Here is a 17443-nt window from a genome sequence, read left to right on the forward strand (position 1 = left end):
TTGCCTCGCCCTTGGGGCCAGCTGGGGCTTGGGACCCTTGTTTGGCCCTGGGTAGGGAGTGGTATTGTGCTGGTTAGGGCGTCAAGGTGTTGCGCGGCCTGCCACCTAAGCGGCGACCAGTTCCTGTTGCCTCTGGGGACGGTGTACTTTTGCGGGGTTTTTGTTTTGTTTTGTTTTTGTTTGCCTGGTGGAGGTTCTGCCTTGTGGGTCTATAGTTCCCCTGATATTGTTTTGGTGGCCCTCTGCTAGGCCCCCATGCTTGTACACGTCCCAAGGGTTTTCAGTATTATCATTTACCCCTTGTTTTGTTTGGGTTTCTTAACCGGTTAGCAACACCTTGCCCGGGCTTCCCGTAGTTGCTAACCTACGGGCCCTGGAAACCCCTGTCGGGGCTCGGGGACCCATGGATGCGTCTCCTGAGTTCCAACCTGCCTTGTGCGGGTTTGAAGGTTGCAGTGTGCCTTGTCTCAGGGTGACAGTCACCTGTTTTGCCTCCGTCATGCTGCCTGTTGGATCAATGACACCTTTGACTTTCCCTTGGACTCTGCCTTTTCTTCAGGGGTAGAGGGTTTGGAGGACGGCTCTGTCCCGGGTCCCGATGTGGGGGATCCTGGGGTTGGGGAGGAGTCAACCTGAGGGCCTTGGGCCCCCTGTGACCCCGCTTGGGTGCTTTTGCCTTCCTCACGGGGCTTATTGTTGCAAGAGGAGGGGTTTTCTTACCCTCCTTCCCTGTACGAGTATGATTTGGGTTCGGCTCCTCCCCGAGTTCGGTTCCGGGCGCCTTTGGGTACCTCGGATCCGTTTTTCCAGAGATTTTCTACTTCCCGTATCTTCGCGAAGGTGGCTCAGGAAGCTCTAGCTGCATACCTCTTGCGAGATCCGGGTTATGCCTCTGCTATGGATCTGTCCTCGTTTGAGTTTGGTTCTTCCCATTTTTGGATGCGTTTGGAGGTTCCGGAGTCTTCCTGGCTGGCAGACTGCCCTTTCTTTTCGTTGGGGGCGTGGCATGGGTTCTGTCAGACCCGCACGTTTGATTGGCGGGAAACTTCTACTTTTATGCAGGTTTACCTGGGGGGCGAGTTTGAGCACCTTAATGTGTGCTTGTTCGCTCCCGTCCTTTTTCAGGATGTTGGCCTTTTCCAGCTTCACGTGCAGGTTCCTCAGCTTTCGGCTTCATTGGTTGTGGAGGAGTCGTGTGCCCGTGGGCATTTGGCTTCAGTCATGCGTTTCTTTTCCCTTCTCGAGCTGTCTTCTGCTTGGCTTGAGGAGGATGTAGGAGCGTTGAGTGAAGGGCCTTCGTCTGGGGCGCTGACTTCGGCAGCTAGGGCGTCAGCTGCACTGTTGAAGCTCTTTGCGCCCATCCTAAAAGGAAGCGGTGTCTCTGTTTTTTGCTTCTCACGTCGCGTGCCGTCAGGCTGTGCTCGCCCTCTCTTTGGAATCCGCTTGGGCCTTGGCTCATAGGTTTTCGTCTCCGTTTTGTCCGTTGCTGTTTGCAGAGACTGAGGTCTCTCAGTTTCTGCAAGCGGCTTCGTCTAGTTGTTCGTCCTATGGCGGACTTGTTGATTCTCCGAAGCAGTCATTCTCAGCAGTTTTGGAGGGGTCGTGCCAGGGTTCCGGGTTCCGCTGGTCGAGGTGGGCCATTGGTGCCAGTTTCTGAGCCTTTGTTCCCTTCGGGGCCAGCGTCGTCTGGTCGGCGCAGTGATCGCCTTGTTCGCCGTTTGGGTTCTTGTAAGGGGCGTCGGCCCTTTCGCGGTTTACCCCGTTAACGGGGCGATGGGGGGGGGGGCTCGCTCTGTTTGCCCACGCTTGGTCCCATGATTTGTGGGCCTTTTCGGTTGTGTCATCCGGCCTGCGGTGGCGTTGGGTGACTCGTCCTCCTTTGGGGGGGGGGGGGTTCGGGGCTAACAGGGCAGGTTTCTTCTCCTGCGCTTCATCTTGGAGTGGGTGCGCTTGGGCGTGGTCGAAACGACTACGTCCCTCAGGTGGGATTCCCGTCTGTTTCCAGTGCCGAAACGGGACTGTGCGAATCTGAGGTTCATTCTGGACTTGTCCCGTCTGAACCCCTTGATTCCTTGCCCCTCCTTTTGGATGACTACTCTGTCTCAGGTCTGGCTTCTGTTGGAGCCAGGTGCCTGGATGGTGTCCCTGGACCTCAAGGACGCCTATTGGCACGTTCCTATTCATCCGGGGTTCAGGGACTGGTTAGGTTTCGTGGTGGGGCATCACGCTTACCGTTTTCGATGCCTACCTTTTGGCTTGAATCTGGCACCTCGCATTTTCACGCATCTGACCCGGGTTGTGGTGACATGTCTGCATCTTCTAGGGATTCGGGTTTTGGCCTACCTCGACGACTGGCTGGTGTGGGCTCCCAGTCGGTCAGCTTGTCTGCTCGCCAGGGATATGGCTCTTTCCCAGCTCGCCAGGTTCGGGTTCCTGGTGAACTGGAGGAAGTCCCATCTGGTTCCGTCCCAGGTTCAGACCTGGCTGGGTCTTGTTTGGGATTCTCGGACCTCTTCCTTGTCTCTCCCTCCAGAGGCTTTGCGGCGGCTTCGGGACCGCCTGTCGGCTGTTTCTGATCACTCACTGATCAGAAACCCCTCCAACCGCCGTCAGCTGATTTCTGATCAGCTGTTTCCGGGTCACTCGGCGGTTGCTCGAGCGGTTGTGCGGGAGTCTGAACTTCGCCATGCTATACCCGCCGTGTCTGGTTTGGCTTCGGCGTCTGTTTTGATTCCTTCGGGGACGTCCTTTCCACCTCTCTCACGATCGTTGGGTTCGTCCTCCGGGAGTCTTGCGTCAGTTGCTGCATCACCGGCTTCCTCTTCGGGGTTTTCGAGGTTCGGTTCATTGGCGCCTTCCCGAGCCCTTACTCGACGTGTTCACGGACGCGTCATCTCTCAGCTGGGGCTTTGTGACCAGTGCTCACCAGGCAGGCCAGGGACGGTGGGGTCCGTCCTTCCGTCGGGCTCACAGCACGGTTCGGGAGTTCGCGGCTGTCTGGTTCGTGCTTTGGAGGATTCGGGTCGCTCGGGGATCGACCATTTGCCCCCATTAGGACTGTTCTCCAGTGGTTCATTGCCTGAATCGCGGGGGTTCTCTTTGGTCCTTGTACTCTTTGGGGTTGGTTCCTTCGACTGGTTCATCTGCTGGATTCTCGGTGTTTGGCTCTCCGTGCGGTTCATGTCCGGGGAGTGTCCAACGTTCTGGCGGACGGTCTGTCTCGCTTCCTTCCCCTGTCTACGGAGTGGACGGTCGACGACGACTCGTTTCGTTGGCTGTGCCAGACGTACGGTCTCCCAGATGTGGACCTCTTCGCGTCGGCGTGGTCTCAGCGTCTCCCAATATATGTGACGCCCTTCCCCGACTGCGAAGCGTTTGTGGTGGATGCCTTTCGGCAGGACTGGTTGAGGTGGGATTACCTGTACCTCTTCCCCCCAGTCCAGCTGTTGCTTCGGGTTCTGGTTCGGTTGGAGACATTCCCAGGGAGAGTAGTCCTCGTGGCCCCTTGGTGGCCGGCTCAGCCTTGGTTTCTGGTGCTATTGGCTCGGTGCCCGAACCCGGGACGTTTCCCGTGGCTCCGCCTCTTTCAGCAGGTCGGTTCGATCCGGATACGGGGCTGGTTCGACTTTCTCTGCTCTTCGCATCTGGTCTTTTTGACGCGGGTGTATCACCAATGCTATGGTGATCAGGTGGCTTCGTTGATGGTGTCCCACCTGAGAGCTTCGTCTCGGCGACAGTAGGAAGTTTCCTGGCATTCTTTTCGCCATTTTCTGGCTCTTCGTAGGTTGTCTTTTCTTTCGGATCGGGTTGTTTTGTCCTTTCTTTCTTGGCTTTTTCAGGACTGTCATTTGATGCCTAATACTGTCGCCTCGTATCGTGTGTCGCTGGCGGAACCGCTCAAGCTAGCTTTTGGGGTGGACGTCACATCCGCCCCGTTTCGTAAGCTTTCCCATACTATGTTTCACCTCTGGCCTGCTCATGCACCACCTGAGCCGTCCTGGTCCTTGGACCGGGTGCTCTCGTTTCTCTCTTCTCCTCGGTTTGTGGTGGCCACTTTGGTTCCTGATTGTTTTTCCAAGGCTTTGTTTTTGTTGGCATTGGCCTCTGACGGCCGGGTAGGGGAGCTTCATGCTCTCCTCAGGCGCAGGGGTTACTGCTCTTTTGGTCCTGGGGGTAGGTTTGTCCGTTTGCAGCCTTCTCCATCATTTCTGGCGAAGAACGAGACGGCTTCTTTCCAGAGGGGTCCGTAGGTCATTGATGCTTGGTTGGTTCGGCCGGGTGTGCATCATGTGTTGTGTCCGGTTGCAGCACTTAGCCGTTACCTGTGCGTTTCAGCCAGGGTGGCTGAGGATGCGCTTTGGGTTGATCCAGTTTCCCTCGTTCCCTGTTCCAGGGCTCGGGTCTCCCAGGTTGTCCGCAAGGTTATTAAGTTTAGCCAGCCTGAGGTCTATCCTCGCGCCCATGATGTTAGGAAGTTTGCTGCTTTGGCTGCCATGTTTGGTAATATGTCTTGGGCACATATTCGGGCGCGTGGATTTTGGAAGTCGAACAGGGTCCTGGCCGCCCGTTATTTGGTGAATGTCCCTGCTCCTCGGCGTTCTTGTGTTGCTTTGGGTCGCAGGTTGCAGCTAGTTGTCTCGACTTCGCGTTGAGGAGTTTGTGGCTGCCGCCTCCCGGGTAAGTCCCCTTTTTTCCTTCTCTTTGTGTATGTAGCTCCAGGGAGCCGTAGGGGCTCCCCACAGAAAACCAGCGTTGAATGTAATGAAACGCCATTTTCTGGGTGAGCCCCAGAGGCTCCCTGGCTGCCCTCTTTCCCATCCGGTCGGCGGGATTTTTCGCTGTTGGTTGAAGCTTAGCTTCCGAACTGAAGGCAGCCGGCGTGGCGAGGTCCGGCCTACCTCCCCTCCCGGGAGGGGAGGGCTGCGCGGACGACCGGCACGGCAGTAAATTGATTGCTTTATTGTTTTCCTTGGGATTGTAGGGAGTTTTCTACCTCTCTGTTCAGGTTTTTGTTGTAGTTTCTTACCATGTGGGGTTTGTTTTGTTACGCCTACCTTTCTTGGCGCCTAATCCCGGTCGATGGCAGATAAGGAAAACCCCCAACCATATGGGGTTTTCCAGGGCCATTGCTCCCTGAAACCTCTCTGAAGGGGCCGGGTTCTGGCAGCTGGTCCCTGGTAGGTCTGAACTCCTTAGCTAATGTCCCGGTCTAACATAACATACATTAGCCTGATAAGCTCCAGGGAGCCGTAGGGGCTCACCCAGAAAATGGCGTTTCATTACATTCAATGCTGGTTTTTTGACGCATTACTGCGTCATCACCGAGCGAAAGTGTTGTATAATCTCAAGGAGTTCCTGAAAGTCCTAATCAGAAATTTCCTTGATTATTTTTTTTTTTTAATTCAGACACATCTCCATTTTCCAGTCAAAATACAGTATATAATTAGGTGCAGAATTCTTGGGATGTACAATTATGCATGAATGTGATTTCAAAAATGCTCATAAAACACAAGAATGTGGAATGTATAGAATCCTAACCCAAAGATCAGTTAGAATCTGATTCCCAACAGAAAGATAAATTTGCATTAATGCCATGTAAATCATATGGAGCCTATGTGTCATAGATGAATGAATCATCTTTTGGTTTCTCAGATATTCCCGTTATGTGAAATTGGTATATCTTTCCACTCCCCTTAGCAATTATCTTGTATATACTGTACAGCAATTAATTATTAATTTTATTTAATATTAAATTAAATTTTTTACCAGGTTCACTTATAGAGCTCTTCACGTCAACCTTATTGCCAGATAGAAGAACGATTAAGAAGTTTGAAGAACATAGTTTTTCTTGCTTGAATCCTTTTGTTGTAAGTAACCGTGAGCTTGCAGAAAAACAGCTGGCACTCTGGTACTTCGAAGATCAGCTGGCCTGTGCTTATCAGAAACTTATCAGACAGCTTACTGAGGTTAGTTTTTTTGTTATGAAACTTTATATTAGAAAGCAGACTTTAATGTTTAAAGACCATTTATGGTTGCCCATAGAGCTACATCAAGGTGCACCAAAATAAACCTCCATGTACTGTAATGAGTGAGCTGAATTTTTAAGACTCTGGCATACATTATGAATTTACTGTACCGTTATTGTTAATTAACCCTTGGACAACAGCTCTTATCAATTGATCTTTCTGGGGGGAGCCCCGTCGGCTTCCCGGAGCTTTCCCAGGCTGATATGCTAATGTCAGACTTTGGCATCAGTCATGTGTATGGAGTTCTAGGCCTACCGGGCCCCCTCAGAGAGGCAAGGGAAGCAATGGCCTATAGAAGCCCCAGTGTGCTTGGAAGCATTCTATGTCTGCCATCGACCTGGATCAGGCACCCAGAAAGGTAAGCGCCTCAAAACAAACCCCTATTCTGGTTAAAATTGCTACCAAAAGCCAAACTAGTGGATAGAACTCCCCAACAGAAAACAAGCAAACTAGTGTGATGTCACACGTCGCCGCGCCGCTGTCTGCGCAGCTCCCCCCTCCCCGGGAGGGGGAAGGGGGGGAGCCCCAGACCCTCCACGCCGGCTACCCACACCTCAGTTCTTGAGGCTGATGCTATAGGCGAAGGTCGTGTGCTCTGGCTCCAGTGTCGCTACAGCACTATGCTTCGCGTGTGGTGGTTGTTTTTGTGGGTGCGAGAGCCAGGAGTTATCTTCAGTACTCGGGCTGCATGCGCCTAGGGCTGTCTTCCCTAGGTGCCCTGTAAGTAGTGCCCTTGGGGCTTGGGGCCATCTTCCACAAGCTCCTCGGGATCTGCCTCTGCTGGTCCGTTTTACCTTTTCGGTTTTTCGGCCGCCTGTTGGGATCTTGGGTGTTCTGTTCTCCCTTGTTCCCTGCAGGTAAGAGGCAGTTTGCACTGGTAGGGGCGCAGGGTGCTGCACAGCTTTGTATTCCCGACGTAGGGGCCGGCTCTGTTCCTTGGGGTTCGTTGTCCTCTTGCGGGGTTTTGTTTTTCTTTTTGTTTTAGCCTGGTGGGAGGTTCTGCCCAATTATTCCACTGGTGGTTACCCTTCCACGGTTTTCCTCTGTGGTGCCCCCTGCTAGGTCCCCGTGAGTGTACACGTCCCTGGGGTACAGCTATAGAAGTTCGCTTGGTAGTTTTGGGCGCCAGTTAGCAGCGCCCTGCCTGGGACTACCTGAGCGCGAGTCCTCTTGAAGTAAACGCTCGGGACCTTGGGAATCCCCTAGGGGGCGCGTGAGTCCGATGGATGTGACCCCGGAGTCCCCGCTCGCTGTGTGCGAGTTTGAGGGCTGCTCGTCCCCTTGTCTCAGGGTGACCCTCATTGTTTTTGCCTCTGCCACGCTGCCTGTTGGGTCGGTGATATTTTCGACCCTGAGTCCTATGAGTGTTGCTGCTTGCTTGTGACTCAATTTACCCAATCCTCTGATGATTCTATTCAGGTACAGGTGGCGCGTGTGTTGCAAGCTCGGTTTTGTCTGTTGCAACGCGCGCGGTTGGTTGCTCACCCGAATGCCCCGGGGCTGCCCCGTTTTGCTTTTCGAGACCCGGGCTTTGGGGTGGGGGTCGCTTCGATCCTGGTTCAGTCCACACCTCCTCGTCCTTCCCCTTCTGTTGGTTCTGGTCCTCCCCCCCTCTCCCTGCTTCCAGCCCCAAAATGTCTGAGGGTTTTGGAGTCGGAGCAGGGGTTACTTGATCTCGAGACTCGGGCAGCTACGGGGGGTGCCCCTTCCGGGGGGGGGGGCAGAGGCATTCGAGTCTTGTCACCCGGGCGAAGCTTCTGAGTCTGACCAGTGGGCCCCCTTTCTTCCAGCTTCTACGGCTGCTCCGTCCTTGTCTTGTGGGGTCGGGGCTTGGGGAGAGGACTCAGCCCTAGGTCCTGTGGTGAAGGACCTCGAGGCTGGGGAGGGGCTGACTTGGGGGCCTTGTGCCCCGCTGGACCCCGCCTGGGTTTTCTTCCCTCTAAGCAGGGCTTAGTGTTACAAGGTGCGGGGTTTTCTTTTCCCTCCTCTGTGTACGAGTTGGATTTGGTGTCGGCCTCTCCCCGGCTTTGGTTCCGTGTTCCCCCGGGTACGTCGGTTCCGTCTTTCCGGAGGTTTTCGGCTTATCACATCCAACCTGGTGTGATGCGAGCGGCTTTTGCAGCTTACCTCCTGCATGGCCCAGATTATGCCTTGGAAATGGACCTGTCCGAGTTCAGGTTTGGGACTTCGTTCCTTTTCTGGCTCCGTTACGAGGTTCCTGAGTCTTCCTGGCTAGTTGACTGCCCCTTGTTTGCTCTGGATTCCTGGCATTCATTCTGTCGTTCCTGCACGCTGGAGTGGCAGGAAGCTTCCACGGTGCTTCAGGTTTTCCTGGGGGGCGAACTTGAGTACCTGAATGAGTGCTTGTTTGCCCCTGCCCTTCCCCGCGATGTGGGCATTGTTCAGCTCCATGTGAAGGTTTCCACCCTTTCGGCGGCGTTCGTAGCGGAGGACTTGCGCGCCCGGGGCCTTTTGGTTTCGGCCTTGCGGTTCTTTTCCCTCCTGGAGCTGTCCTCGGATTGGCTCGTGGAGGATGTAAGGACGCTTGGGTCCGGCGCCTTGTCCTTGGTGGCGCGTTCGTCGGCTGCCTTGTTGAGGCTTTTCTCACCGATTTTGTGGGATACGGTTTCCCTGTTTTAAGCTTCCCGTCTCACGTGTTGGCAGGCGGTGCTGGGTTCCTCCATGGAATCTGCTTGGGCTCTGGCTCTTAGGTGGTCTTCGCCTTTTTGTCCTCTTCTGTTTGAGGAGTCGGCCGTGGCGAAGTTTATTCAGACTGCGTTGTCGGCTTGTCGTCCGTTGGCGGACTTGTTGGTTTTCCGGGGGTCCCGGGGTGGGTCTTCCCGGAAGGGTCGTGCCAGGGCTCGGGGTTCCTCTCGTCGTGGTAGGCCACTGGTGTCAGGTTCGGGTTTGGCTCCTGCTTCGGACCTGCCCTTGTCTGGTCGGCGCGGTGTTCGCTCTGTGCGGGGTTCTGGGTCTTGTAAGAGGTGCCAGCCCTATCGCGGTTTGTCCCATTGATGGGGCGATGGGGGGGGCGGCTTACACTGTTCGCCCACACCTGGTCCCACGATTCGTAGGCATTTCGGGTCATGTCTATCGGCCTGTGGTGGTGTTGGGGCTGGCAGGGCAGGTTTGTTCCCCTGCGCTCTGTCAGGTCATCTTGGTGTGGTTCGCTTGGGCATCGTTGAAACGCCGTCGTCCCTCAGATGGGTTTTCCGTCTGTTTCCGACCCCGAAACGGGACTGCGCGGACCTGCGGTTCATTCTGGACTTGTCCTGTCTGAACCCCTGGGTTCATTACCCCTCCTTTCGGATGACTACGCTGTCTCAGGTTTGGCTCGTCTTGGAGCCGGGCGCTTGGATGGTGTCCCTGGACCTCCGGGACGCTTATTGGCATGTCCCGATTCATCCGCGGTTCAGGGACTGGCTCGGTTTTGTTGTGGGGTGTCTGAGTTACCGCTTTCGTTGTCTCTCGTTCGGGTTGAACCTGGCACCTCGCGTGTTTACGCACCTTATATGGGTCGTGGTGGCCTGTTTGCGTCTCCTAGGTGTTCGAGTGTTGGCCTACCTCGACGACTGGCTGGTTTGGGCTCCCAGCCAGTCAGCTTGCTTGCTAGCCAGGGATTTGGTTCTTTCCCAGCTCGCCGGGTTCGGGTTCCTGGTGAACTGGAGGAAGTTCCATCTGATTCCCTCTCGGGTTCGGACTTGGCTGGGTCTCGTTTGGGACTCTCGGACCGCATCCTTGTCTCTCCCTCTGGAGTCTCTCTTGCGGCTGCGGTCCCGCCTTCATCTGTTTCTGGTGGGCCCTAGGGTCACCCGGCTGTGCGGGAGCCTGAACTTCGCGATGGTAGTCTACCCACCGGGTCGGGTTTGGCTTCGTCGGCTGTTCTGGTTCCTTCAGGGTCACCCCTTCCTCCTCTCTCGCGATTGCTGGGTTCGACCCCTGGGGGCCTTGCATCGGCTGCTGCATCGCCGGCTTCCTCTAAGGGTTTTTCGGGGTTTAGTGCCTTGACACCTACATGAGCCCTCACTCGATGTGTACACAGATGCGTCGTCTCTCGGCTGAGGCTTTGTGACCAGTGATCACCAGGCCGGCCAGGGGCGTTGGGGTCTGTCCTTCTGTCGAGCTCACAGCACGATGCGGAAGTTCGCGGCAGTGTGGTTTGCTCTTCGGAGGATTCGGGTCGCCTGCGGATCGACGATTCGGCTCCATTCGGACTGCTTTCCGGTGGTTCATTGCCTGAAGCGCGGGGGTTCGATGCAGTCCTTGTCTCTTTGGGGTTGGTCGCTTCGGGTGACTCGTCTGCTGAGTTCTCGGGGTTTGGCTCTCCTGGCGGTTCACGTACGTGGAGTATCCAACATCGTGGCTGACGGCCTGTCTCGCTTCGTTCCCCTCTCCACGGAGTGGACGGTCGACGACGTTTCCTTCCGTTGACTTTGCCAGACGTTTGGGCACCCAGAGGTGGACCTCTTCACGTCGGCATGGTCTAGGCGTCTTCCCGTGTCTAGAGAGAACTAGAATACATTTCACTGCCACAAACGTGAAAGAGAAACAAAAGGAAAGAGATGAATAATGAGGTAATTAGTGAGGGTTTGGGGTGAGAGAGGTAGAGAGGTGGGAGGAGCGAGGAGGGTCATTAGCTGAAAGGGAGAGTTCGGAGAGGGGTGGAGGGAGAGGAGTAGATAGGTAGAAGTAGAAAAGTAGATAGTAGAAGTAAAGTAGATAGTAGAAGAAGAAATGCTGCCACCATCCATTCAAGACTATTACATACAAGACAAGGAATGGAACTTGTCTGTATCACAATATTCTCAAAAGAGGTTATAAAAAGGTCATTATTAGTATGTTCCATCTTTCATGTACTCATTAAATCATGAAACCGCAGAGGCTTTCTCATCTGAACTCAAAAACTCTAGGGAACAAAGTTAAAAACAATTTAAATAACTTCAATTATATTTCACATGATATCATAATTTAAGCAATTCAACTTAATGTTCAAGATGCAAAGTGAGTCATCATCCAAGAATTCGAGAACCCTACAACTTGACTGCCCCTGATCCTCACACAACAATTGTAAACACGACCAAATCACCTTAATGTTCAACTCACTAAGTGTCTGCCTATAGCTGGATTGAGAGGGGGGGGGGGGTCTGTAGGTGACAGACTGTCCCGCCCTGCCGGCTGACAGCCTCCCTGGCTAGGCCGTCTTCTCCTCTGCTTTGCTGGCTCCTCTCTATCTGTCCCTATGCTCTGCTCTCCGAGTATATATTGGGGAACCTAGTAACTAACTCCGCCCACAAGTTGATAGCCTCAGGCACTCTACCAAGCCACTCCTTAAACGTCGGGATGTTTGAAGGCTACCAGGCTCCAATTATAAGATTAGCAGAAGCAAGGTGGAATTCGCATGATCTGACCTCAGGTCACTTGAGGTCATTAACGCTTAGAGGTGTGAGACTCAGGCCGCCAACCTGGCGCCTCTCAAATCCTTGTCTGTGACTCGTATATCTCTATATATGATTAAATAAAACTAAACAAAACACCTTACGATGTTACAATAGGTCAAGCACTAATTAGTGGTACTTTTGTTGCAAGTTAGACTTGCAATTGTTTCCCTTTCATATTATCACTGATATAACCATTTTCAAAAATGCTTAACCCTTAAACAGCACAAATCATACATATATGATTTGAGTAACTGTCACAAAACGGCACAAATCATATATATATGATTTGCGTATTTAAAATAGTTAAAATAGTCCTATACATACATAGAGCTCACATATGCTTCCTCAGACCACCAGTAACCATCCCCCATCATGAAAAAAATCCAGAGTCCTTCACTTTCTTTCTAGGGCCTGTGTAAGAAAATGATGACCATTGCTTGGCAACATCACCATCCAGTATGTGAATGTTTAGGGCAGCCATAAAGGAGACACTCAACTTTTAGCAACAGCAAATGAGTGATTACCATGTATATATTTGAGGCAAAATGTGTGCCATATGCAATTTTAAGATTTAGATTTAAAATATATTTATACATGTATTATTATGAATAAGTATGTGGGTGTCTTTATATCTTTACTTGTATATCCATACATACTTATATTTTTAAAGCTTTACAAAATAGACAGTAACTTTGACACACAAATACAACCTGTTAGCATGAAAAGACTAAATTAATAAATTGAGAAACATTGAAAATAAATCAACAAATTTATTCCTATGCAGCACCTCACCTAAAACTATGCAACTTCTCCAGGCCACTACAGCTAAACCACAAGACCTACACACTTTTTATTTGGATTTTTGTTCTTCCTGAAGGCTAATTAACAATGTCATAAGAAAAAAATAATTTATTCAGAAATTTTTTTTTCTTGAGCGCCCTGGGAATGTTTGATATTTAACAGTTAGCGGTTTAAGGGTTAAAGGGCTTTGGGTGAGGTCACAAGAGCCTTCCCAAGTTTATGTTAAGAATTCAATGTCTTTATTTTTATTAATAATTCAATTTTATCTGTGATATTAAGTATGTTACTAAAACTTGTGAGTTCCTCATGTTTCAATTGCTGTATTGTGGTATTTGTTTTGATTATTTAATTTATAAAAACAGCAAAATGTTGATATTGATATATTTCATTAGGTTTCTCATGACACAGTGGACAAGAACAAATTGAAAGGTGTACGAAGTCTTGTAGATTTGTTAACTAATAATCCAAGTCAAGAGGCGAGTCTTATTGTGGAGTCAGTTATCAACAAATTGGGTGATCCATCAAGAAAAGTTGCAGCACAGACTATGTACCTCTTAAGAACACTGCTCCAGAGGAGACCAACACTGAAAATTCAAGTTGTAACTTCAGTTGAAGTAATGTTGTATAGGTAAGTTATGTTGCCGGCTGGGTAAGATTGTCAAAACTAAGAGGTTATTTACAATAAGTTAAGCTCAAATATATTACCATTATCCAACATACAGATTAATTGTACTCTATTATTTAATTAATTGTGGAATTCCCGGTCCTGAACACTCCTATCAAGTATGTGACTCTTTTGAATCTACAATTAGATATAGACTAATATCAAAGGTCAATTTTGGTTTGTACTGAGAAGTCCACTGTTAACACTTTGTCTATCTCGTGACACTTAACCCTTAACATGCTCGGGGTCTAATATCCTGCCATCCCCACAGGCGCATGTCATTTTGAAAAAAAAAAAATTATTTTTTCTTTCTAACCTGTTAATTTATGTTCACTGATCACGGGAAAAATAATAAAAAAATCGTAAGTGGCATATATTGCCCGCTATAGGGCGGGGAAGTCTGGCAAATTATAGGCACTGACTCAGCATGCGTCCCAGGCGGTCTGTTGCTCGCAAGCTGTCAGGCCAGAGTTGCCACAAAGAGATAATTACCGAATTATTTCAATGTCTCTGATTGATTTTTCATACTTTTTTGCTGTAATATTATTCAATAGTGTGTAGTTTGATATATTTATATAATAAAATGAGTGAATCATTGCTGTACTCAAAAATATGGTGTGCATATTGTTGATTCAATTACGTTCATCAATCAGTGAACAAATACTTTGTCGGTTATTACACTATAAGCACAGGTTATATATAAGTATTTGCATGTTTTGTTCACTATAACGAACCACTAAGTAGCTATTATGAGTCAAAAAGTAATGAGGAGTGACCGCCGTGTACCAGCCAGCCACTCCCGCCCTACCTCCAGTCATCTGACTCACCCTCATTCTCCTCCCACAATAATGTTTTTGCTATAATTCACTATATACAGACATTATATATAAGTATCTACATGTTTTGTTCACCATAACTGTACATCTAAGCTTGTATGGTGAGTAAAGGCACAGAGATGTGGCTACTCACACAGTCAACTGATCGGCGGCCGCCCTCAAGGTCAGACGCACTAATATTTCTCTTCCAACAATACTGTGTGGTGTTATTACGCTATATATCTTATATACAGACGTTATATATAAGTATCTACATGTTTTGTTCACCATAACTGTACATCTAAGCTTGTATGGTGAGTAAAGGCACAGAGATGTGGCTACTCACACAGTCAGCTGATCGGCGGCCGCCCTCAAGGCCAGACGCACTAATATTTCTCCTCCAACAATACTGTGTGGTGTTATTACGCTATATACACACATTATATATAAATATCTACCTGTTTTATTCATCATACTTGTACAAATAAACTGGTATGGTGCCCAAAGGCCATCGTGGTAACCAGTAAACAACACCGTCGTCTGCACGGTGGCGTCGTGCAGACGACGCCACCGCTCTCACCAAAATGGCGGCTCCAAACCTTCTCTTGCTGTTTATACCCTCTATACACACGTTATATATAAGTATCTACATTTGTGTTCACCATAGCGAACCACTAAGCTGGTATGCTGAGTGCAGTCAATAAAAGGTGGCCACACACAGTCAAAAGACATCGCCACCACCCTCCCTCCTACAGCATTACACCTCCTTCCATGGCGCACAGCGCTAAATATCACCACAATCCTGCTATTATCAGAACCCTGGTCAGTTTTATCACAGTCAGGGGTCTTCTGTAATAATATCATCGCTACATAATAGCATGAACAAGTATAATTTGGCATTTTTAGGCGATGCTGTGGTCACAAGCTGAACAGCAGTGCTGTTAGCTCATGCTGTGTGCGTCAGGCTTGGTTGCTCACTTAATACTGAGGCCAATAACACCCGGGAGTTTTTTTTAAAAATGGCGTCTGTTTACAAGAGCCCTGATGAAGGTGTGGTGAACCCCGTGTATCCGCGGGCTGTTTAAATCTTGCGTAGTACTCCAACACATCGTATGACGTGATGCGCAGTTTACTGGTACAACGTCCAGCACGTCATATGACGTGATGCGCACTTTAAGGGTTAATGCGTCACCAATTTTTCTGTTGAGTCATATCTTGTGACATGATATGCGTCCAACAATAAAATATTTTTATAAAATTCATATTTTATCCGATCGACTTTGGGTTAGTTTTCAAATGGGCGCCTTTAAATTACGCACAATTTGGTACCAAAATGAAAGATGTAACACGAAACTTGATGTCAGAACACTTGAAAGATTATAAATACATTTTTGGGGCAAAATTTTAAATATTTGTTAAAATTCTATTTATTGTGCTATTAATATGGGACTAGTTTTAAAATGCGTGCCTTTTGATTGCGAATAATTTGGTACCAAAATGAAAGATGTAACATGAAAATTTAAGTCCGAACACTGGAAAGATATAAATAATTTTGTGATTATGAGCGTCCAAATTTAAAATGTTTGTTAGAATTCCAGTTATTGGTCTATTACTATGGGACTAGTTTTAAAATACGCGACTTTATATTGCGAACAATATGATACCAAAATGAAAGACGTAAGACGAAAACTGATGTTATCAAACTGAACGAGTATACACATTAGGCTCAGGTGTGCAAATTGGTGCTCGTTCACGGGTAACTTTAGGCTTTGCTGTGGGAAGTCATGCTGGGCTTTTGGACATTATATGCAAATACACCTGTAGGAAATTCTATTGCGAACACAATGATACCTAAACGAATGACGTAGCATGAGACCCAAGGTGAAAAAACTGAAACGAGTTTTCTCATTTTACTGATTTTGTGCACTCACGGGTAACTTTTGCCGAATATAGGCTTTGCTGTAGGGAGTCACGCTGGCTTTTTGACATATGCATATACACCTGTAAGGAATTCTATTGTGAACACAATGATACCAAAATGGGTGACGTAGCACGTGAATTAAGGTGAGAAAACAGTAACTAATACTGTATACACATTTCGTGTCGCCGAGCACTCGCCCGCACGCCGGGCGCATAACCCCTAAATTTGCATTGTGCATGCCAGGATAGGCAAAGTGTTAATGCAATCATGTTGTTGTCGGTATCTCATATTAAAGGTACTGGTACTACAGGGGTCTTCACTCTAATGAATTCCTGACTAGCCTGAGCAGGATATGTTCAGTGCAAATTGTTCAATGGAATATCCAAATGTTTGATTAAGTGGGGAGTGTTTTCCCAAGCTACTGCTGAAGTCGGAATAGTACTGCATTAGTATCTACCTAATCCAAGTGTAAACTATTGTACACTGCTTAAACAATGTACATACTGTAGTTTAAACATTGTACATTGTTTAAACAATGTACAATGTACAAACTAAACATTTCTGTGGGGAGTCCCTATGGCTCCTTGGAGTTTATCGGGCAATGTGTTTTATATTAGACTGGGACATAAGCTATGGAGATCAGACCTACCAGGGACCATGAGCCGGAACCTGGCCCCTTCATAGAGATTTCAGGGAGCAATGGCCCTGGAAAACCCCCCTGTGGTTGGGGGTTTTCCTTATCTGCCATCAACCGTGGTTAGGCACCCAGAAAGGTAGGCATAACATAACAAACCCCACATGGTAAGAAACTAAAACAAAAAACTGAACAGAGAGGTAGAACTCCCTACAATCCCAAGGAAACAAGCAAACATCACACTCTACTGCCGCTTGTCTGCGCAGCCCTCTCCTCTCCCGAGAGGGGAAGGAGGGGGCCCCGGACCTCACCTTGCCGGCTGCATAGAACTCCAGTTCGTAACCTAATGTCAACCAGGACAGATGCTTCTCTGGCCTCAAATTCCTGGACGGTGTTTGCCTGTGTGGTGTTCTCTGGTGTCTTGTTGTGGTGTGTGGTGGCGAGGAGTACCTCATCAGTGACGGGGCTACATGTGCTTAGGGGCTTCCTTCCCTAAGCGCCCTGTGAGTACTGCCCCTGTGAATCAAGTTTCTCTTCCTTGGGGCATTCGGGAACCGCTCCCGTAGGGGTTCTTGTTGCTCGGCAATTGCCTCGCCCTTGGGGCCAGCTGGGGCTTGGGGCCCTTGTTTAGCCTTGGGTAGGGAGTGGTGTTGTGTTGGTTAGGGCATCAAGGTTTTGTGTGGCATGCCACCTACGCGGCGATGGGTTTCTGTCGCCTCTGGGGATGGTGCACTTCTGCAGGGTTTTCTTTTCTTTTGTTTTAGTTTTGTGACGGGAAAGTGTTGGAGTGTTGATGTTCGGCAGTCCTCCAATGGCAGGTGTCAATGCCTGGTCACACTTAAAACAAAAAGATAGACTGCTTGCCTGTTGTCTGTGGTAAGTGAGAGGGAGGAACACGTAAAACACAAAGTATGAACAATGAAACTTTAATATATTTACTTTAAACATAAATGAAAATAAAGACAAATCTCGGGGGAATGAAAAGTACAATTAAAGAACAAAGAAAATACAAAGACAATGTGAGACACAATAGTATAAAGGTGAAATAATAAAATGGTGCTGAGAATATCGGCTATGGCTGAAACCTCCCTTCGTATACAAGCCAGTGAGCTTAGTATGCCAGAGAGAGAGATGTCAACTCTAA

The 17443-nt window shown here is 49.2% G+C and overlaps 1 protein-coding gene across 1 annotated transcript in view; it reads left to right on the top strand.

Moving 5' to 3' along the window:
* The window catches only part of LOC123761793 (Nucleolar complex protein 1), a 253815-nt gene that overhangs the window by 42579 nt on the left and 193793 nt on the right, over positions 1-17443 (top strand). Inside the window, exons 6-7 of the mRNA XM_069330489.1 lie at positions 5770-5966; positions 12658-12893. Coding sequence (XP_069186590.1) covers positions 5770-5966; positions 12658-12893 — 433 coding nt within the window. The remainder of the gene's footprint in view (positions 1-5769; positions 5967-12657; positions 12894-17443) is intronic.

Source organism: Procambarus clarkii, chromosome 24 (genome assembly GCF_040958095.1).
Source record: "Procambarus clarkii isolate CNS0578487 chromosome 24, FALCON_Pclarkii_2.0, whole genome shotgun sequence".
Lineage (NCBI taxonomy): Eukaryota > Metazoa > Arthropoda > Malacostraca > Decapoda > Cambaridae > Procambarus > Procambarus clarkii.